Consider the following 22,465-nt stretch of genomic DNA (forward strand, 5'->3'; position numbering starts at 1 on the left):
TATTGACAGGTCTGTACTTATTGCCATTTTGAAATTTGTCTTCTGGGTGTTTTTATAGATTTTCTTTGTTCCTTCTTCTCTTTCTCTTTCTTTGTGGATGATAAGTTTCTATAGTGTAATGTTTGGCTATCTTTCTCTTTTTTGTTTGTGTATCTATCATAAGTTTTGTGTTTGTGGCTACAATAAAGTTCACATATAACATCCTAAGTAAATAGCTGTCTATATTAATTTGGTGGTCATTTAAGTTCAAACACATTCTGGAAAAAAAAAGAAAGAAAAACTCTTTTTTCTTTTTTCTTTATCACTTTTTCTTCCCTTTTCTACATTTTATGTATACGTTGTCATATTTTACATCTTTTTTTTTTTAAGATTTTATTTATTTATTTGACAGAGATCACAAGTAGGCAGAGAGACAGGCAGAGAGAGAGAGGAGGAAGCAGGCTCCCTGCTGAGCAGAAAGCCCAATGCAGGGCTCAATCCCAGCACCCTGGGATTATGGCCCGAGCTGAAGGCAGAGGCTTTAACCCACTGAACCACCCGGGTGCCCCATATTTTACATCTTTTAATCATAATTTTCTTATGTCTAATCACAGTCATTTCCTTTCCACTTAAAGAAGTCTCTTTAACATTTCCTGTTAGGCTGGTTTCCTACTGATAAACTTCTTTATCTTTTTGTCCAGGGAAACTCTTTATCTCACTTTCAAATCTGAATGATAACCTTGCTGGGTAGAGTATTCTTGGTTGTAGGTGTTTCCCTTCAGCACTTTGAATATATCATGCCACTCCCTTCTGGCCTGCAAAACTGCTGCTGAAACATCCCCTGATCACCTTATAGGTTATCCCTTGTAGGTAACTTTTTGTTTCTCTCCAGCTGCTTTTAAGATTCTCTTCTTATCTTTATCCTTTGACATTTTAGGTATTATGGACCTTCTTGGGTTCATCTTGTTTGGAAATCTCTGTGCTTCTTGGACTTGGCTGTTTCCTTCTCTAGGTTAGGAAGGTTTTCTGCTATTATTTCTTCCAAGTAGGTTTTCACACCTCTCTCTCTTATTTCTTCTGGGATCACCGTATTGTGAATATTTGTTTACTTGATATTGTCTGAGAGATCTCTTCATTTTTCCTCATTTTTTTAAAATCATTTTTTTGTTTTGCCATGCAGCCTGTGCGCTCTCCATTACCCTGTGTTCTAGATGGCAGATATCTTGTCCTGAATACTCTCGTGTATGGCTGATGCTCTGTGGTGTGTTTTATATTTCAGTTCTTGTATTCTTCAGCTCTGACTAGTTCTTTTTAAGGTTTTCTACCTTTCTATTGAAGGTCTCGCTGAGCTCTTCCATTCTTTTCTCCAACCCAGTAAGCATCTTCACAATAATTACTCTAAATTCTTTATTAGGTGGGATACCTACCTGGCTCAGTCAGTAGAGCATGTGACCCTCAATTTCAGGGTCATGAGTTCAAGCCCCATGTTAGAGCTACTTAAAAAATTTTTTAAAAATTCTTTATCAAGCATGTTTCTTATCCCTGTTTTACCTAGTTCTTATCCTGAGTTTTTTTTCTTGTTCTTTTTTTTTTTCCTTTTTTGGAGCATATTCCTCAGTCTCCCCATTTTGCTTGACCTTATGTCTGTGGATTAGGACTAAACTTGAAGGCATAGTCTTGTCAATAATGTCCCCTTTGTAGATTATGTGCTTGGTGGCTTTTTCTGGCTGGCTGGAGCTGTGGCTGTATATGTTAGTCATTGTCTTAAACAGTGGCTTTTTAGAAATGTCAGTCAGAGAAAGACAAATACGATATGATTTCACTCATGTGTGGGATTTAAGATGAACATAGGGGAAGAAAAATAAAAATAAAATAAGATAAAAACAGAGAGAGAGGCAAACCACAAGAGACTCTTAACTAAGGAGAACAAACTGAGGGTTGCCGGAGGGGAGGAGGATGGGGGGTGCACTAAAAGGGTGATGGGTATTAAGGAGAGCATGTGTTGGGATGAGTACTGGGTGTTGTTATGTAAGTGATGAATCACTAAATTCCACTCCTGAAACCAATACTACTCTGTATGTTAAAGAATTTCACACAAAATTTAAATAAAATCTTGGAAGAAAAAAATAGTGGTTTTCTACAGAAAGAAAATAATGATAATGATAAGAATAAGATTAAGAATAAGATTAGAAGAAGAAAAGAAAAGAAGAATGGAAAAAAGAAAAAAGCAGAAAAGGAAAAAAAAAACACAACAAATGAGAACAAAACCAAACCAAAAATAACACAAATTAAAATAAGACAAGACAAATTTAAAAAAATGAAAAAGTAAGATAAAATACAAATTAAGAAAAAAATTTTAATTAAAACCAAAACAAAACATAAAAAGAAAAAATACGCCATAGCTTATTTTCTGTCTCCCAGCAACACAGATGTTGGTAAGGTTACAATCTCTCTGTGGAGACTAGACCCACCAATTACAGCATCGAGACCCTGTTCCACTCTGGGCTTTTAAGATGGAGGAGGAGAGAGCAACCCCACAGTTCTTTGGCTTTTATAAACTCTGGCATTTTTTTCTGTGTCTCAGTGAGACCAGAGCTGGTGTGGGCTTGTGGACCCTGGGCTTGTTGAGGTTACGAACTCCCTGTGACAGCTGGACCTGCCTGTGATGGAGTCCAGACTCTGCCTTAAGGTGGGGTGAGAGCATAAACCATAAACCGTATGATGGTTGTCCCTCTACCCCAGAGTGTTCTCCCAGCTCCTCTGCTCCTGGGCCATCTCGCCTTGTCTCTTCCATATGTTAGTTGCTCTTTTATTTTTTATTTTTTTTAAGATTTTATTTATTTATTTGACAGACAGAGATCACAAGTAGGCAGAGAGGCAGGCAGAGAGAGAGGAGGAAGAAGGCTCCCTACGGGGCAGAGAGCCCAATGTGGGACTCGATCCCAGGACCCTGAGATCATGAGCTGAGCTGAAGGCAGAGGCTTAACCCACTGAGCCACCCAGGCGCCCTGTTAGTTGCTTTTTTAAACCACAGCCTCTTTCTGTGCCCCAGGACAGAGGGATGTGTTCTCTGTCCCTCTTTCCCTCTTTCCCCGCGGCTGCTGACAGCATGGGGGTTGGGGTCGGGGGTTCCCTTCCTTCCAATGTCTCTTGCTCTTCTCTGCCTTTGGTTGTTCAGTAGCTCTTCAGTCAGCCCTCAGTACTTCAGGGGAAATTGTTCGATTGTTAGGTGTAATTTGATATATATTCTGGTGGAGAAAGTGAGTTCGGGGTCTTCCTGCATTCTTGCGTCTTGGACCTGACTCCCAAGAACTCCTAGAAACTGCATTTTTAATAGAGTCTGCAGGAGATTCTGATACAGGGGTTTCTGGGACCACATGATATGAAAGACTATCCAGAAATATTTGGTAAAAAGTAGTCTCTTGCAATAAATTTTCCTGTGGGAGTCAATTTGCAACGGGAGACCTGGATTAATTTTGCGTATTCAGTTTACGACCTGTGGGATGATCCATGAGTCAAATCACTGAGTCTGAATTTCCTTTCTTTGACCCACACCAAATATGGAACGCTAGGCCCCGGAGTGCAGTTTAGATCTGTGAGGTCTAGGGCAATCCTTTAGTTTTCCCAGCTGTATAATGGGAATAGTAACCCATGTAATATTGTTTAATGGCTGTCTTAGAAATTCATGTATTAATGCTTTAGGCTCTGAAGGAGTGATATTATTCTGAGAGGGTTTTTTTTTTAATTTTTCTAAAACTTCTACCCATGATGTATATAATCATAAAAACCTAGGGAGTATAGTTCTCATAGTTGATTTGGTGAAAGAATGGGCAGGTGATAGATAGGAGAAAGGCTTCCTCCATTCTTGAAACTATAGAAAGCAGACAATGATTTTCCCAACAGATGGCTGGGACGGATGATTTTCCCAACAATAGGAGTATCATGAGGTATTGTGAGTCCAGAGATGATATCTAATGAGAGAAACCTGCAACTTGGATAAGTCTGTAATTCTAATTGGTTCTCTTACTTCACAATTTGTTATCCTGTTGTCATAAAGGGACATACATTTATAAATGGTATAAATTCTTGTGGTACTATAGACGGTATCAATACTACCCTTAGACTGAGGGAAGAGGGGCCCCTGACTTTGTCCTTATGCTTTACAAGGTCCCACATTTCATAGATACCCACAAAAAATGTAAATTTTTAAAAGAAGACACGGCATCTCTGCTGCTCAGAATCTGGTTCTTAATCCCCGCAGAGCAGGATTTGCACAACCTCAACATCCAGCCCAGGGGAAATGCATCTCTGTGTCTCACCTTCTTCGTTCAGAGAGGAAAGAAGTTGTATTGTGCGAGTTTCTGTGTTGGGAGGGTGCTGATTTGAGAGACACACGCCGGGTTTGGAGTGCAGGGAGGAGCTCCGCAACAGAAGTGGTTAGATTAGAGAAAAGGCAAATTTATCCATCTGCTCAAAGCTTTCCTCTTAGCCCAAATGAAGAATTATTTTCCAGTGCATTAGTACTGGCTGCCTCTCTCCTGGCTTCTCTTCTTATTCTAATTCCTGGTTCAAGAAGTACTCATGAATCCATATAGTATTCGCAACAGTTGCATATGGTGGTCAAGTAACATTCTGCAAATTAAGAAATGCACAGTCCTCTTTTTTTTTTTTTTAAGATTTTATTTATTTATTTGAGAGGGAGAGAGAGAGAGAGAATGAGAGGAGAGATGTCAGCGGGAGAAGCAGACTCCCCGCTGAGCAGGGAGCCCGAAGTGGGACTCGATCCCAGGACTCCAGGATCATGACCTGAGCCGAAGGCAGTCGCTTAACCAACTGAGCCACCCAGGCGCCCCTGCACAGTCCTCTTATATCTGTAAGCACGTAGAGTTAGATTTCTACACTAAGCCAAACTTCCTTCTGCATTTGGACTCTCCTTTGGAGCCAACTTGCCCATGAATGGTTGTTCGGTACCAGTGTTTAAAGATAAAATGATACAGGACTAGATTTTCATACCCATACATACCCAGACAACAGGATATGGGAGTTGTCCAACCTGTCTTTTGAATATAAAGTCAGTAACAGCATTTTAAATGCTAGTAATAAGAAGGGTACGATACAATGAAACCGAACCTAGAGGTTAAAATAGAAGGCAACAGAAGAGCTGGCTTTCTTTATGTTCATTTGGAACAAGAGTCTGTTCATCAGTCGAATCTGCTTTTTGGCTATTATGATTTTTTAATAGTTACATTGAAATATAATCTATATACTGTGCAGTTCACCCACTTAAAGGGTCCAATTCAGTAGCTTTCAGCGTTTCCCAGAGCTGTGCAACCATCACCACAGTAAGTTTTAGAAGATTCCCATCACTCCCAAAATACAATTCCACACCCCTTTCCTGACACCTGTGATCCTGCCACTCACCCCAGCCCCAGGCGACCCCTGTCTACTGTCTCTCTCTGTATTTGCCTTCTCTGAACTTTTCATATCCATAGACCTTTTGTGGTTGGCTCTTTCATTTAGCATAATGTTTTCAAGGTTCTTCTATCTTGTAACGTGTATCAGTGCTACATTTCTTTGGAATAAATGCAGTAAGTACTACACTTATTTGTACTGCTGAGTAATATTCCACTGGGAGAATATCCCTTACTTAATAGGTCAACTCATTCGTCGATGAATCTGCTTTTTGGCTATTATGAATAATGCTGCTATGAACACTCATGTACAAGTTGATGGGAACGTGTTTTCCTTTCTCTTGGGTATATTCCTAGGAGTGGTAGCACCACGTTTAACATTCCGGGAGCTGCCAAACTGTTGTCAGAGTCGCTGAACTGTATTACATGAAGGATTTTAGTTTCCCTCTTGCAGTCTCCCAGGAAAGTACAGATCCCAGCAAGAAGCAGTTGCACTGTAAACCACAGGAAAATAGCTTAATTATTAGTCAAACCACATGACTCCCTTCCCAAAACTAGGTGATGGGGGAAATGGTGGAGGAAAGCGGGGGGATCCAGGAACACGTGGTCTCTGGGTAGAACCCACATTGCCCAGGTTGGCCTCTGAGGTTGATTGTGTACGTGTTACGCTGGGCACAGATTGTGAAAGTCACTTGGCAGGAAGTAGGAAGAAAGATAAACAGTGACCGTGACTTGAGGTCTGCTGCCCTTGGGGACTGTCTCTGAGCTCGGTGGTAAAAGGGTCTACGGGCGGGAGCTGAGAAATGTCTCACAGAGGACTCCGAGGCTGGCAAATCAGTACTCAGTGCCACTTGGAGAAATTCTCACCAGATGCGAGAAATTCTCCTCACTCTCTCACGGGCGCTAACATATTTGAGACCATCTTTGCCAGGACATCAGGACTCTCAAGGTGGCAATCAGATGTAGAGAGTGATGAGACATTTTGAAGCAGTTTTGTGGGCGGAGGACATTAGCGCACAGGGGTGCCAAGCCCGCATGTAACAGATGTGATCAGTTCATTCTGACCGACTTGTTCATCAACACCCGGGACACGCCTACCAGGGGCTTGTTTTTTCCTGGGTGGGTATCTGAGGGGAGTCAAATGTCATGCACTGAGAAATGGCTAAGAGACTAAGAACCCAGGAATGACGGGTCATCCCAGTTAACGTGGATCTATTCATTGTTCCTGGATAGTAAGATTTCAGGAGACCTGGGCTATAAACACAATTTTGTTTATTATTTTCTAATCATTTTTGTGGGCTTTAAGTCCTCAAATAAAAACTGAGTGTACTATGTCGTCTGTCTCCTCCCTATTCTTTCCACCTTTTTCCTTTCAGGAACCTCTTCTAGCAAGGGTTTTACTGCATGGGCAAGATTGTGTACAGCTGGGCGGACTTCTTCAGCTCTCTACAGGGGCCGGGTGGTCCTCTCTCAAGGTCAGCGTACCTGCCTCTCTTACCTTCCACTCAGAATACCCCCGGTTTTCCTCCCCAGGCACCAGAGCCCAGAATAAGGAAGCTAAATCTTTCCCTAAGACATACGCTTGTCCCATTCGGTCCAATGGGATGAGTTTACCTTTGCAGGTGGTGTGAATCGTATTTTCCATAGACAATTCTCAGAAAGTGAGAGAGACTTCAGGGCTATTTGTCTCTATTTTCTGACTAATAGGAAAAAACTCTCCAACATGCATTTGAATTGCCTCCAGAATGAGGCAGATAACAGAATGGGTGACACTGCCTCATTCTCACAATGGAGGTCAGGATGCAGATGGAAACACATGGTGTTAATAAGGCCTAACAGAGAGAAGAGAAGCAGCCCGCCCATTCTCAGTGTGGGGGCAGGGGTTCGTGCACGTGAGGGTGCACGGTCCTAGGTGTCAGGTGTCAGGGCGTAAGCTAGAGTCCTGGATTCCTAAGGCTTAGGGGAAAAAAAGTCTGTTCCATTCAGTGGTTATAATGCTAGACCAGTCTGGGTTATATGGAGGCAGTTTGCAACCAATATAATGTTTCATTAATTAGTAGCTGGGTCCACAAGACTCACGGTGCAGAATTTCAAACACAAAAACAAAACCAAGAACACTCTTTTATGTTCCATCACCTACAAGTTATTTATTCATTAAATCTGTGGCTTTTTCCAGGAATCCATACTATGCATCAATTTATTGAAATACATTTCACATACAATACTGTGCGAATTTAATGTTGATTTGATACATTTATATATTATGATTGTAGCAACAGTTATTGTAGCAATAGTTACCACCTCTCTCATGTCATGTAATTATCATTTCTTTTCTTTGGTGTGAATAATCAAGATCAAGCCTCTTAGCAGGTTTGATGATTAGAATACAATATTGTTGTCTATATTCATGATACTATACCTTAGATCTCCAGGATTTATTTACTAGTTGTGAGTTTGTACCTTTAAACAACATCTCTCCCACTTCCCCAACCCCCAGCTCCTGGTAACCACTATTTAATTTTAAATTAATCTGAACAGGCAAATATTTTGCAACCCAGAGGATGACTGAGGGTCTGTTTCATGCTGGGTCACCTGACTCTGGTTTGGTTCGCACTGATCCTGATCTCATGGACTATTCAGTATTTACCTAGAAAACCCCAATCACTCCAAGCAAACCATGAATTTTGTGGTTTCCTTGAAGATTTTCAGGGTGAAAAGAAGTTTTATATCACCTAACTTACAGCAGTATAATTGGGGGAAAAATTCTCTATTAGTGATGTCATTTCGTAAGACCTTTTGCTAGGTCCTTGGTGTCCAAATGAGCCTTCTGTTCTGCTGTTTTTCTCTTACTGTGGGCCTGTGCTCATCCAAGCCTTTTTGAACAAAGCAAGTCTTCGTCATACAAGGAAATTTTCCTAAAACTGGCCAAGAAAATGAGATTTTTTTTCTCAGTGGATTTATAGTCTGCAAGGACAAACCAGCATTTTTTCTCTCTCTCTTTTGTCTGCTCAATCCCTGTCCCTACTGGCATGACATTTATTTTTTTTTACACACGTTTTAAAGTTTTTATTTATTCTTTTTATTCTTGGCATGCTGTAATCCGGGGAGGCTAGAATGGATGTGAAATCTTCCCACGTGCCTCCTGAAACCCTTGTACCCTGACGGCCTGGCCCCACTGCTCGTCTTGGTTGTGCTCTCTCCAAATTCAACCTGTTCTCTGCTCTCTTGTTTTCAAACTATGTTCCCACCTCAGTTAATGGGGCAATTGAACTCAGGATGTATAGACAGTCTAGACTGAGGACTATCTGGGGAGGAAGCAGAAGTGAGGGAGAGAAGATACCCAGCCCTATGGAGGCTTTGGTCCCCCCGCCTTTGAATGGACACATTAGTGTCTCTGCAGGGCCAAACTGCACAAGATCTAAAATGATTCCAAGGGTGGAAAAACATTGCAAAAACGGACCACACTGTTTCAGATGTGAGGGATCTGGCTGCTTTATCTAAACCCAGAGACGAGGATGACTAAGGGAATATCACAATGCAAAAAAAAAAAAAAAAAAAAATGCAAGAGGTCATCTGGGAAGTAGCCCCCTAACCAAGCCCTGTGACCCTCCCCCCCCTCCCCGCTCCAATCTAGTCCCTGTCCCAGAACTCCCTGGGCAATTCATGTGTGATACCCAGCAGGTATCCTCCCCAAACCCGGTGCAGACCCATGGCCAGCAGCTCAGTCCACGCCTATGCTGCTGTAAAGTTGTCCCATATCATGAATACCCACTTGGTGGAAGGGTTTCTGCTCCCTTCCCTGCATCGTCCCGCCAGCACTATATATTGATTCCTTATTCCTCAGTGAAAGATACTGAATGGAGGAAGTTTCCAGAGTCCAAACACCTCTAGGAGTTTTCCTCTGCTGGCCGCATGTCTCCATTCAGCTCCTGAAGAAATGCCAAGAGGTGCAAAGCCACGGAATCAGTTCCGTTTTTAGAAAGCCTGGTACAGGCAATTTTCTGCAGCTTATTTTTCATCTTTTCTTTCTCCTTTGATTCCTGGTTGATTTTCATGCCCTGTATGAAATAGTGGATGGCCTTGTCTTCGCACTTCAGCTGGTACAGCTGGAAGTTGCCGTAGCGCAGGTAGAGCACTTGTCTGGCTCCTGGAGAAAGCTCTTTGCTGAATTCTTTCTGGAAGTAATGCTCCGAGGCATCATACTTACCTGCCTGCGCGTAGAGACAGGCCAGGTAGGAGCAGACACAGGGGAGCTCTGCACTGGCCTCATCCACTCTTTTTAAATGATACACAGCTTGTTCTATGGTTTCTTGTAACTTTGCCCTTTGGCCGCTCATCTCATTCCTTCCTGGGTCCTGGAGCATCTCGAGGACTTTGGTCCTGTAGAGGCAGCCGATTCGCCAGTGCAGGATGGTGCTGTCCGGAGAACCTTCCAGGGCCTTTCTCAGCAGCTCTGCAGCTTGGTCCAGGGCCCCTTTCCTCCGATACAGCTTTGCTGCTTGGCAGAGCACATCTGTCGCCCCCAGGGCTCCCTTCAGTGCCTCCTCCACGAGCCTGTCTGCTTCCTCTTCCTCCTTCATCTTCTGAAGCTTCAGTGCCAAGAGGACTTTCGCGTACTGGTTGTCAGGATTCAGCCGGATGGCCCGCCGCAGAGGGTCCACGGGATTCTGAGGCTGTGGCCAGGTGTCCAGACGGTAGCTGGCGATGGCCAGTCCCGAGGCAAAATCCGGGTTCTTGGGCTCCTTTTCCAGAGCCTTCTTAAAGCACACCTTGGCCCTCTCGTTGTGCCTCCCTCCACACTGTAGCCGGGCCCACCCCTCCTCAAAGTCCAGCTCTGGGCTTTCCATTCTGTAGGGGCTGCGAGCCTCCGCGCAGACTCGTCTCACCTTGTCCACATACATCTGCGCGTCTGCGTGTCTGCCCAGGTGGTAGGAGACCCAGGCGAAGTTGCCCCAGGTGACCAGACTTCGGATGTCCGCTTGCTCCGGGTGCTCCCGCCCGATCAGCTCCTCCGCCTGCCGCAGGCACTCCAGCGCCGCCTCTCCGTGGCCTCTGCGGTGCTCAATGTAGGCCTGGATGTTGAACACCGTCGCTCTGAACTCGTTGTTCTGAAACTCCGTGGCGTTACACACCTTGTCTTCAAACTCGTCCAGCGACTCTCCTCCCTCCACCAAGTTCCAGTTGAAATGGCATTTCAGCTGCGGTAAGCAGCTCTCCAGGGCAGTCATGGTGCTCTCGCTGGAGGGCAAAACAGAAAGATGCAGGCTGTCAGACAGGGCATGGGTTCTCCCGGGGAGCAGAGCAAGTGCAATTCTCTTCCTACTCCTTCTCCTCTTCGACGGTGTTCACTCCAACCAGAAGAGAACAGTATTTCCTTTTCATTTTTTTCTATATTTTGGCATCTGCATTAAGTGCACAGGGACACAGGGGTTGGGTGATGGTGGGGGGCAGAAGGATTAGAGAAAGGGTTGGGGTGGGATTTGGAGGCCCGGGAGCTAGTTTTCCCCGAACAGGGCGGTTTGTGAGGGTCGGGCTGGCTCTTTGCTGTCTGCCGTGAAGGTCTATGCAGGTGCAGCACATTTTGGGGGACAGATTTCAGTGGAGGATTGACTTTGTGTCGCTTTGGTTTTCTGTTTTAAAGATTCTATGAGAAAAAGACATAGAGACAGCATGGGCAGGGGAGGGGCAGAGGGAGAGAGAGGGAGAAGCAGACTCCCTGCTGAGTGCAGAACCCAAGGACTTGGGGCTGGGGCTCCATCCCAGGACCTGGAGATCATGACCTGAGCCACAGTCAGACGCTGAACCGACTGAGCCACCTAGGCACCCATGACTTGACACAGTTTTTAAGAAGAAAGCCTATTTGATTGCTTTATGTTCCTGTTCTTCATCTTACCCAGCATTTGCTTTCCTGGTTTGAAAATTTTAGCTTTAGAATTGTCTATTCTGTTCCTGTCTTGCCAGCTTGATTTTAATCTCATTATCCCTCTGAAATTCAACCACATTTGTCTCCTGTATTTTCAGTTTCTTAGTTCCCCTTAATCTGTCCTTTTGTCCTTATTACTTTACATTTCTTGTCTTATTATTTGAGCTTTTCATATATCCTTAACTGACTTTCTGTGGTTATCCAAACTTTTTTTTTAAATCCAATTGGTTTTGTCTTATCTTTTTATTAATTTGGCATTCTCTGTTCTCCTTTTTTTTTTTTTTAAGATTTATTTATTAGACAGAGATCACAAGTAGGCAGAGAGGTAGGCAGAGAGAGAGGAGGAAGCAGGCTCCCTGATGAGCAGAGAGCCCAATGCGGGGCTTGATCCCAAGACCCTGAGATGGTGACCTGAGCCGAAGGCAGAGGCTTAACCCACAGAGCCACCCAGGTGCTCCTCTCTGTTCTCCTTTTATCTGAACTTTTCCATTTTGATCTTTTAAATCATATTTCAACAATTCTAAATGCTTACTTATATCCTCTGCTTTTATATTATTCTACTGCTTAAGTTTATTATCATCATATATGTTAGCAATGTTTTAAACTTTTATTTTGGAACAAAATATAATCTTTTTTTTCTCCTCTCCACCCCACCGCTATTTCTTAGACTGGTGATTTCTGTTTTTAACATTTCTCATTGTGCTGGTCTATTAAAACTTCTGCATTTTGTTGCTATAATTATCTTTTGAAATTTTATTTTTCCTCTCCTGTGGTTTGCTTTCACGCAGGATGTTGGAATTGAAGCTATAGGAGGAGGCTCACACTAGCTTCTTTTCTTATGGGAAATGCTCTTTTTCCCTTAAGGTACTCTTCTGGGAAGATTTCCCATTCCCTTCAACGTTGGTTCTTAAAAATCAAATCAAATCAAATAACAAATAAGGAAAACTCACCACACAGAAACCTTATTTTGAATAACTTTAGAGATGAGAAGGTTAAAAATCATTAACTGCCCCAGATAATTTCTCTGCATTGTCTACATATTGGAGTCCCTGAAGTGTTGTTTTTCTCACTTCAAAACATTTTCTCATGGTGTATATTAATTAGCCCTTTTATCAGGAGCTGATATTCTAACTATTATGGATTCTGACATAGACAAGCAGTAGATATATGGAAAGTTATGTAATGTGGCAAAGACCATGTTTGAAATGCTTGTCCAAATGAAAGATTATATTCCCCCACTTTCTTCCTGCCCCTTAGCTTTCACTTTTTAGGAACCCCCCCGCCCCCAATTTGATGATTAGATCAGAGCTGGGCACCTAAACTCAAGTGGAAGCTGGGTACGGGGGAAGGGGGTGAGGAGTCAGGTGTCTGGACTTAGGAGGAGCACCATGCGTGCTGGAGGGCTCTCAGGGGCCGTGGTCTGCAGTGTGGCCAGCAGAGAGTGTGACCCAGATGCAAACGGAGCAGACGCAGAGTCTGGGTCCCTGATGCTCTCCATTGTCCTGTTCTGGCCTGCCTGGTGTTGCTCTAGTCCTGTGTGTGGGTCCTGTGAGCCATTCCGGAAACCTTAAATCATTTCCTGTTCATTTCTATTACTTGAATTGGATGGAAACTTAACCCCAAGTAGAATAAACAGAAGAGAGGAAGGAAAATGAGTAGGAGTTTTTGCCGGGGAAAGGACCCTCTGTCTATTCAAAGTCCCAGACAGGTCTCAGTGAGGAGCCTGGTTGTCTGAGCCTCTTGATGCAATATGGGGGGTGGGATGGGGGTGGCTGTGTGTGTGTGTGTGTGTGTGCGCGCGCGCCCAGGAGAGTGCCTGGAGTGCTATCTGGCATTGTAATGACAGCAGCCTCCCCTTGGAAAGTTTGTGTCCAAACGGATCTATTTTCCTTCTCAGTAAGGTTGCATAAGCTTAGCAATTAGCTTTTTAGCAACTTTCTCATTTAATGTTTTATAAAGATTTATTGATTTATTTGAGAGAGTGTGCAAGCGGGGTGAGTGGTAGAGGGTGAGGGAGAGAGTGAATCTCAAGCAGACTCCATGTAGCGTGTGGAGCCCAACATGGGTCTCGATCTCATAACCCTGAGATCATGACCTGAGCCAAAATCAAGAGTCGGACACTTAACTGACTGAGCTGCCCAGGCTCCCTGCAATGTCCTCATTTTATAAAAGAAGCAGAGAGAATGAGTCCAGTTAAAATTATCTCCAGCATATAAAGCACATAGACAGTTGTGTATTTGTAGGAGAGAGGCATTTACTAGACACACTTAGGTAGAATCCCTCTGAGCAGCCATTCGAAAGCATCCAACTTCACTGTGTGATTACGGGTTTTTGTTTCCACCAGTAATTCAGAAGCTGGTTCCAGACACTTGCTTCCTGGACTCAGACTTCTGAGACCTATGCACCTGATGACTCTAGAAGTTCCAACTGTTTACACACAGCAATGTGTTGCCCTGCTTCTTGTTCGCAGAAAAGCCACAGTGACACCATTCCCCAGGCTCAGAGCTAATGCTGCTGCCAGTGTCTTCGGGCATTACTGGCATCACCGAGGAGCCTGTTAGAAATGCACATCCTTGGGCCTCAATTAAGGATTACCAAATCAGAATCTGCAATGGGGGGGGGGGTTGTCTTTAGCAAGCCCTCCAGGTAGATCTTATGCATGCTCAGATTTGAGAATGACTGTCTTAGAGCACAGGGCCAATGCCTGGTGACAGTGCCTATAGCTAAAGGATCAAAGAAAATTAGAAAAGAGTTGGGTGGGTCTGTGTTATTAAGGGAGAGATTCTAAGACTAAAGTTCCAAGGAATAGGAGCAAGGTTTCTAAATATTCTGAGTCACCCTAGAAATAAATATCTGGAAATATATCAGATCTTTTTCTTATCAGGCAGACATGGGGAGTAGCAGAAAATGTATCGCTTCAGGAAGAGATATCAGGAAGCTTATAGAAGGAGGGCAATGTGTCCTCTAGGAAGTGAGAGCTAGGGCTGGTGTCCCCACTTGTTGGAGCTCCCAGGACTGAGGCTGAGGTGTCTAACCTGGCCACACCCTCACACTGGAGAAAACAAAATTTCCCTTCCTACCCTGCCTCCTCCCGGGGCAATCTTATGTTTCTGGGGTGTAAGAGCATTTTAGAGTTGGGGGCTGTTTTTTCCAAGCACCCCACCTCCAATTCATACTTCAGAGAGAAGGACTCTAGCCAATCAGTAGCATTTTGGGATGAAATATATTTCTGTTGAAAGAATGGATAAAATATATTTCTGTTGAAAAAAAGGGATACATTTTACCAGCCCTGATGCAAATACGAGATGAATGAACATATTTAAAGTAAAATCCACCTTAGCATGAGCTGGGGTTGCTACCTGGAGTACATTTTAACCCTATCTGCTAAAAACAGAGCCTTTGTTAAATAAGAATCTTATTAAAAGCCCCTTGCTTCATCCTTTCAAATAAGAAACAAAAGGGACAGTCTACAGGAGCCACCCCCTGCCCCAGATCCAATTTTAAATGAAGCACCTGCCGGTAAACATCTCTCCCTCTGCCATTCTTCCTCCCTCCCTCCTCTGGACACGAGGGATGCCCTGAGGAAGCTGGACAGTGTGGGGGAGAACATCACAGAAATAAACAAGCCGGCAATGGGAAGACAAAGCCACGACCTACAGAGCAGTCACGGCAAGGCTACAAACAGACACTAAAGCAAAACAAATCAGGAACTTGTGTTTTCAGAGCACGGCCCTGTGGGATTTGCATTCCACAGCAAGAGTGATTGGACATTTTCAACACGATCAGGGCAGAATATTTACCTCATGTTTGCGGAGCGCTTCTCAGCGGTTCTGGAAGGCTGTAGCTCAGGCTGCTGTGCTCTTCAGAGATCTTGCTGCTCTGTCTTCCAGAGATGCTAGGGAGACGTATATATGGGGGCATTTCTTGGTTCCTTTGCTGTGTTTTCCTGCGGTTTGCTTTAGGAAAAAGAAACTGAAACTGGAAAGTACAACCAGCAGTGCTCTAAGAAGAAATGAATCTTGAGTAAGAGCCGCATCTGTAGCACCCCCATCCCCCACCCTGTGGTGAGTCAGAACTTCCTCTTTGTGACCACAGTGACAGCCTAGATCAGCTGACATGAAGGGAGCCCAGCTTGGAGAGGGGCACAGGTACCAAGCACCAAGTACCCTGCCTCTTGACCACAATGTTAACCCATCCTCGTTCTGCCTGCCCTTATCACCAGCATGGTCTGCAGGCCCCAGTGAGGGATGCTCTTTTTTTTTTTTTTTTAAGATTTTATTTATTTATTTATTTGACAGAGAGAGAGAGACAGAGAGACAGAGAGAGAGAGAGAGGGAACATAAACAGGGGGAGTGGGAGAAGGAGAAGTGGGCCTCCCGCTGAGCTGGGAGCCCTGTGAGGGACTCAATCCCAGGACCCTGGGACCATGACCCAAGGCGAAGGCTGACGCTTAACAACTGAGCCACTGAGGCACCCCTGCCAAACAGCTCCTAACACCTGTACACATTCTGGGCCTCCCCGAGCGCCGCAACATTTAAAGTCCCTTGGCTCACCCTGGTGTCCCGCACTCCCACATCACAATTTGCAACCACGGCGGTTTGCTGTGATGGAGGAAATGTACTTTCTTTGCTTTTTCCTTATTCATACCCCTGATCTCAGAGGGGTGACAGTGTGTGTGGACCCAAGAGGAAAAGAGATAACAGCACTAGGAATCTTTGGTGTCTGGAAATTACACAGAGCACGAGTGAAGCCTGTTCTCCAGGACCACTGAGTACAGCTGAGGCACGTTAGTTCAGTCTTGGAGAGAGCCTTCTGGATGTCTGTTTGTGTCTGTGAGCAGCAGGGTGGAAGGAGGAGCTATGCTTCTTGACAATTCTCTACCCTTTGATTGGGACACAGAGTCGAGCCTATCCCTATTGGAAACACTTACTTTTGGATGTCATTCAGGAGTTACAAGTTCTAGTATATATTTATAGAAATGGATGTTAGGGGCACCTAGGTGGCTCGGTCAGTTAAGCATCTGCATTCAGCTTGGGTCACGACCTCAGGGTCCTGAGATGGAGCCCTGTATTGGGCTCCCCATTCAGTGGGGGAATCTGCTTGTCCCTCTACCCCTTCCCTTGCTCATGCTCTCTCTCTCTCTCTCTCTCTCTCTCTCAAATAAAAAAAATAAATAAAGTCTTTTAAAAAATGTATGTTAGTTGTACAAGAAATGCTGCAGAAGGAAACTAGGAACACGGTGGGATTTTTTGGTGTCGTATGTTTTGAATTTGCATTCAAGAAAACAACCGGATAGAAATGTTTAAATCTCATTATAAAGGTACCAGGTGGGGAGAAGCACAGGGAAAGCATGTGCTAGCTGTGTTCTGAAATGCCTGGAGGGACTGTGGTACTCTTCAGAAATCGTTATGGCCAGTGCCTGAGTGTAATGCATTCACGAGAGGAATGCCCCAGCTGATCTGGCAGCTGGTTCGTGTTAGAAGACGCAGTGGGAATGCAGAATAGAAACTGGAAAGGAAAACCAGCTCTTTTCCGGTTATATGTCAATGATGAGAAAAGTGAAACTGACTCAGCGAATGTTCTGATTACTCAGGCTGTTACAACTATGTATGTGTCTGCTGAGTGGTTACATCAACTACGAAGTGGTATAATGCACTAGGCCCATGCTGCCATCAACCCCAAGAAATTTCAGGTCCACCTGGGGACCTGCCACAAATGCAAATTGTCAGGCTCAATCCTCCATCAATGCATCAGCAATTCTAGGAGTGGGGCCAAGGAATCTCTGTGTTAGGAAACTTCTCAAATAATTCTAATACATGCTATCAAGTCTGAGAACCACACAATATTTTGACTGTAAGTAAAAATTTTAATTCCATAAAACAAAACCCTATAGGTTTTTCTTGAGATTTATGGGGAGAAAATGGCCCTCTCTTTTGTTCTCTGTCTCTGTAGAGAATGTCTGACGTAAGATTTGTCTGCCTAGAAGGGTTGGTGGCTAGTTCACTACTATTCACACTGGCTAGAGGACTCTTCATACCCTAAACATCCATAATGTGCCCTTCTTGCTAAACACAGAATGTACTCAGGACTTTCCCAATAGAGTCCACCCAGAATCAAGGCAACCATCTTTCCCAGCGATGCTCAGGGAACTCTCAGAGATCCCCGGTTCCCCTCTATGGACAGGGTGTGACTTCCTGTGGTCTGGTGAGAAAAATCCTAAAAGACTAGATAAGATTAGATAACTCCTACAGGCCCGATGGGGCACGAGAACCAAAGGAAACATCCCAATTGAAGAAAGGAAACATGGAGGAAGTTCAAAGATCACAAGTCAGTAGAAATGACCAGCCTCTACTGGATAGGCATTTGGGAGACCAAGATTCTGCTCTCTGATGAGAACCTTGTCATCATTCTTTATATCCCTGTCCCCACCCCCTGGGAGGCTCTTTCTGACATTAATTCTTGTATTCCCACATCTCTGCCACGAGCTGGGGTTTGTGTTCACCTTCTGGGCCCCAGAGACTCCTGTGCTCACACAGAACCTTTGGTGATAATACCCTTTGATGGAGAGGTTATTCAATGAAGCAATGCCTCTGAAGACTGCCTCAAATATTTGTCGGTGTCTGATTCTGAGAATAAAGAGTTTTAAAAGTTGATGATCATGGAAGCATTGGTAAGTAAAAGAGAGATGAAAAAGGCCACATAAAGATACAAGGGACAGCAGAGGAAATGTGTGGAAGTGCATCTCTGCACGTGTACAGACTTCTGGTTCTCTTTGAATTAGCAACAGGAGTTTTTCCACCTCTCTCCCCAACTGTTCCACCAGCTCTCTGGAAGAAAGCCATGGCTACTTCAGTTTCCGACCAGACTTTGCCCGTTCCTTGGGGCTCCTCTTGCACTCGGTAAAGGGCTACAGGCAGGGAGCCCCATAACAGGCAAGGCCAAGAAATACCGGCTAAGATTGCCCCTCAATGTCAGGGCAGGGAAGTATCACTGTGAACTTTGTGGAGTTTATGATCTGAGGGCAAGGTTAAACTTTCATCCATCTAATGACCGGGGCGGGGAGCCCTGCAACCTGGAAGCACACAGGATGATGAAGCTCTTCCCTCTTCATCAGGAAATGAGACAACTACAGGGCGTGTGCCGTCAGCAGAAGCACAATATTGGAGCATGAACTTAAAGAGTTGTGCCCTTCGTCTTGGTGCATTCTCATTCATCAAATTCCTTGATGCCTTTGGGAGCTCAAGAGAAGTTTGTTGCACAAAAAGTAAATTCCTGAACACGGATGGTGGGACAGGTGAAGAGAGGTCAGAGCAAAGGTCTAGGACATGGTTACACTTTCAAGGATCAGTTGCGGTGGACACCATTATGGACTGGCGAAGAGAGTAGAGGACACACTGTATATGTTAGGGGTGGGGTGAGTCGGTGAGTAGTGGCATGTAAGATGAAGGCATGAAGAAAGACCTGGAATCTAGAGACTTGTTGATTAGGTGCAGAGATCTTCAAATGTTTATTAGTGTGGGTTGGACCCAGCAAGAACCAGTTGCAGAATGGACACCAGTGGGGTGGGCACGGCACTCTTGCGTCACAGTCTTTTGTTTTGAATTAGGTAAGTCTTCCTTCCATATAGACTCCCAGCCAACCCATTTCTTCTCTGGAGACTACCCTAGAAGAGCTACGTCCTTTTCACAAATATTCTGCAAATAATGTGATAGGTTTTTTTTTCCTCCTCCTACCCTTCCTTCCTTCCTTTGAACAATGTTAGCATGTCGTATACACTCTTCTGCACTTAAAAAAATTTTAAAAATATATCTCAGAGAAGTATTCTATATTTTTATAGTTAGAACGGCCTTTTTTTTAAATATTAGCTGCATGCTGTTCTCAGCATGAAATATGAAAATTGAGTTAATGAGTCCCCTAGTGATGGACATTTGAGTTGTTGTCAGTCCTTTGTTATTATAAGCAAAACTTCATGAGTATCTTTATACATGTCTTTGCATGCATATGCAAATATAGGATAGATTAATGAGTGGAATTGCTGGGCAAAGACTCACGAATGTTCACCTTCCATCAACAAATGCCCTCCATCTACAGGATTTATAATCTCAACAGCGGTGTGTGATGGAGCCTATTCACCCACATCCTTGTTTAGGACCTTTTTCTGAAAGGTGTTTCTTTGGTTGACCTGAGATGACCTCTCTTAATAGTGTTGGTTTGCTTTCTTTTAATAAGAGGAACATTGAGAATCATTTCCCTTTTTAAAGCCATTTTGATTTCCTGACCTTTGCCCATTTGTCCAGAGGAACTGTTTCAGCATTAAGGAAGTTAATCCGTTACCTGGTAATGTACTGAAACAGTATTTTTAAGTCTGTCATTGATCTTTTGACTTTCCAGAGGGCCCTCTTCTATGAAATGTGTTTCATAGTGTGGTTGAATTCCAGAATTCGTAGTGTGGTTGAATTCATAGTGTGGTTGACTTTTCAGAGGTCCCTCTTCTATGAAACGTGTTTCATAGTGTGGTTGAATTCCTTAATACTTTTGCCCTTTTGTGTTTTGTTTCATACTTACAGTTTCCATACTGTGTGATCTGAAAAATCCTCTCAAGAATTCCTCTAGAAATGTTGTGATTTCTGTTTCTGAAACATTTAAATCTTTGGTTTGTATGGAATTCATTTGGGAGTGTAAGGAGCAAGGAAGGAGGACCAGGCCCCAGTGCTGCTGTCTTCCCTTGTTCCCGTAAGCAGTGTTGAGTACCCACTGTGTCCCAAGCCGAGGGCAAGGCGTGGGACGAGAGCTGGATGGTACAGAGTCCCACGGTCCCAAAGCAAGTGCTTTCCCTCATAGGAGATTTTGCTCAAAATATCTGTAGGACAGAGGAAAAATGATTCTGCATTTCCAGGTCTGGCTGAGAGAATTTTGGGAAACCCAGAAAAAGAGACAACAACATGAGAAGCCCAGCCATCTGGCCCAGCTCCTGCCAGTTGTGGTTTCTCAGTCTCTCTGCGTCCCTGTTTCCCTCCCCTTCGTAACCACCTTGCCAGGCCTCCTACACCTGTCTCTTGCTCTCGCTCTGACTCTTCTCTATATGAAGGCCCCGGGACTGGTTACAGGCTCTCTCTAGGGCGTTCTGCTTCTCTGGGTGGTGGGTCCCACCTGCTTCCGCGGTCTTTTCCTCACTGCCCTTCTCAGCCCGCAGGGCAGGGGAGACAACACCGCTGGCCTCTGCTGGCACACTGTCCCATGGGTGCCCCTTTCTATTCAGCTCCCAAATGAATCTGGAGAGATGCCAACCCATGGCATCGGAGGTATTTTTAGAGAGTCGTTTGTGGGCAATTTTTCTTAGGTTGACAATCAGCTTTTCCTTCTCAGTCACTGTCCCGTTGATGTTCAAACCTTGCAGGTAGTGGTGGATGGCAGTGTCGTCCCGCAGTCGCTGGTACTGCTGGAAGTGTCCATAGCGCAGGCAGAGCACTTGTCTCTTGGCGGGAGGCAGATCCTTACTGAATTCTTTCTGGAAGTAATACTCTGCCTTATCATACTGGCCAGTGATGGCATAGAGGCAGGCAGGGTCAGAGCAGGCACGGGGAAGGTTAACATTCAACTCGACAACTCTCTTAAAGTGATCCAGTGCGTGTCTCGTCATCTCCTACAGCTCTGCTTCCTTCTCCTTCATGGCATACCTCCGTGACTTCTGTATTTGCCCGATTTTGGCTCTGTAGCAGCATGCGATCTGCAGATGTTGAAAGACGTTGTTCGGTACCAATTCTAAAGCCTTTTTAAGTAATTCGATAGCCGTGTCTAGAGTACCTTTATTTCGGTAATACTTGGCCGCACTGCAGAGTACGTCCGTGAGGCATGGCGTTTTCTTCAAGGCCTCTTCGACTAGCTTATCTCCTTCAGCTTGTTTCTGGGTCTTCTGGAGAGTCAGAGCCAGGAGAACAGGAACATACTGGTTGTCAGGATTCAGCTGGATGGCCCGCCTCAGAAGGCGAACGGTGTTCTCTACTGGTGCTTTGTCACCCAGACGGTAGAGTGTGATGGCCAGTCCCAGGGAGAATTCCGGATTGGTGGGGTTTTTTTGCAAAACCTTCTCAAAACACACCTTTGCCCGTTCATAATACTTTTCTCCCCATTTTAAAAGGGCCCATCCTTTTTCACAGTCAATTTCCAGACATTCAATTCTGTAAGAGCTCGCAAACTTCTTGCAAAGATGTCCTACCTTGTCAATGTAAGCCTGTGCTTCTGGAAGCCTGCCCATGTGATAATAGACCCAGGCGTAGTTTCCCCAGGTGACCAGACTTCGGATTTTGCCTTGGCGGGCCTGTATGTGCAGGATAAACTTTTCTGCTTGCTGTAAATATTCCAGAGCCGCCTCGTTCTGGCCTCGGAGGTGTTTAACATAGGCAAACAGATTGTACATGATTGCTTTGAATTCTTTGTTTAGAAACTGTACCTGGTCACACACTCTGTTCTCCAAGTCATCTAAGGAACTTTCTTCATCATATAAATTCCAGGTAAAATGGCATTTCAGTTGTAGTAAGCTATTCTCCAGGGAATGTTTGGTGATTTCACTGGGGAAGAAGAGCAGACATTTGGGGATGTGAATGAGCGGATGGACAAAGCAACAGGTTTAGGGCATGGCTACTTGACCACTTCTGAGAAGGCCCAAACAATGCTGGCACTCTGATCCAGAATTGTGAGAAATGAATTTCTGTTGTTTATAAGCTACCCAGTCTGTGGTATCTTGTGATAGACCCCCAAAGGGATGGAGATGATGGGATGGCCCAGAAAGAAAGGGGAAGTGGAGGAAATTTATTACCCAGGGACACCCCAAGTCCACCTCTCTTAGAGAAGGACGGGCACAGGCATTCTGGAGCTCCAGCTGCAACAGAAGGAAATTTCTCTGTAGAAATTGTTGGAGAATGGTGCGGTAGGTGAGTAATAATATTTAGTGAGGTTGGTTTTTTGTTTCTTTTCTCGAGCATGGACACCAGGGTGTGAGCCTGGGCTTCTGATCCACCACAATATTCAGGGAAACTAAGAGGAAATGCTGGGCTTAAGACACCAAGAGATGAGAGAGGAATCATTTGGGGCTGGATGTGAAGATATCCCTCGGGGGTCCTTTCCTAGGGATGGAGTGTGCACAGAGTGTTAA

General features: G+C 44.5%; 2 protein-coding genes across 2 annotated transcripts; both read right to left on the minus strand.

Annotated features, from left to right (window-relative positions):
* Positions 1-7,504: 7,504 nt before the first annotated feature.
* Positions 7,505-15,356, minus strand: LOC125084604 (interferon-induced protein with tetratricopeptide repeats 2-like). Its single transcript, XM_047702120.1, has 2 exons — positions 15,114-15,356; positions 7,505-10,628 (listed from the first exon to the last, which is right to left on the minus strand). The coding sequence occupies exons 1-2, from the start codon at positions 15,116-15,118 to the stop codon at positions 9,278-9,280; spliced, it is 1,356 nt and encodes a 451-aa protein (XP_047558076.1). The 5' UTR covers positions 15,119-15,356; the 3' UTR covers positions 7,505-9,277.
* A 3,807-nt stretch (positions 15,357-19,163) lies between these two features.
* Positions 19,164-21,877, minus strand: LOC125084744 (interferon-induced protein with tetratricopeptide repeats 2-like). The gene is given in 1 exon segment (XM_047702500.1): positions 19,164-21,877. A coding segment is annotated over 1 exon segment (1,374 nt). The 5' UTR covers positions 21,731-21,877; the 3' UTR covers positions 19,164-20,356.
* Between the last annotated feature and the right edge of the window lie 588 nt (positions 21,878-22,465).

This window comes from Lutra lutra, chromosome 14, assembly GCF_902655055.1.
Source record: "Lutra lutra chromosome 14, mLutLut1.2, whole genome shotgun sequence".
Lineage (NCBI taxonomy): Eukaryota > Metazoa > Chordata > Mammalia > Carnivora > Mustelidae > Lutra > Lutra lutra.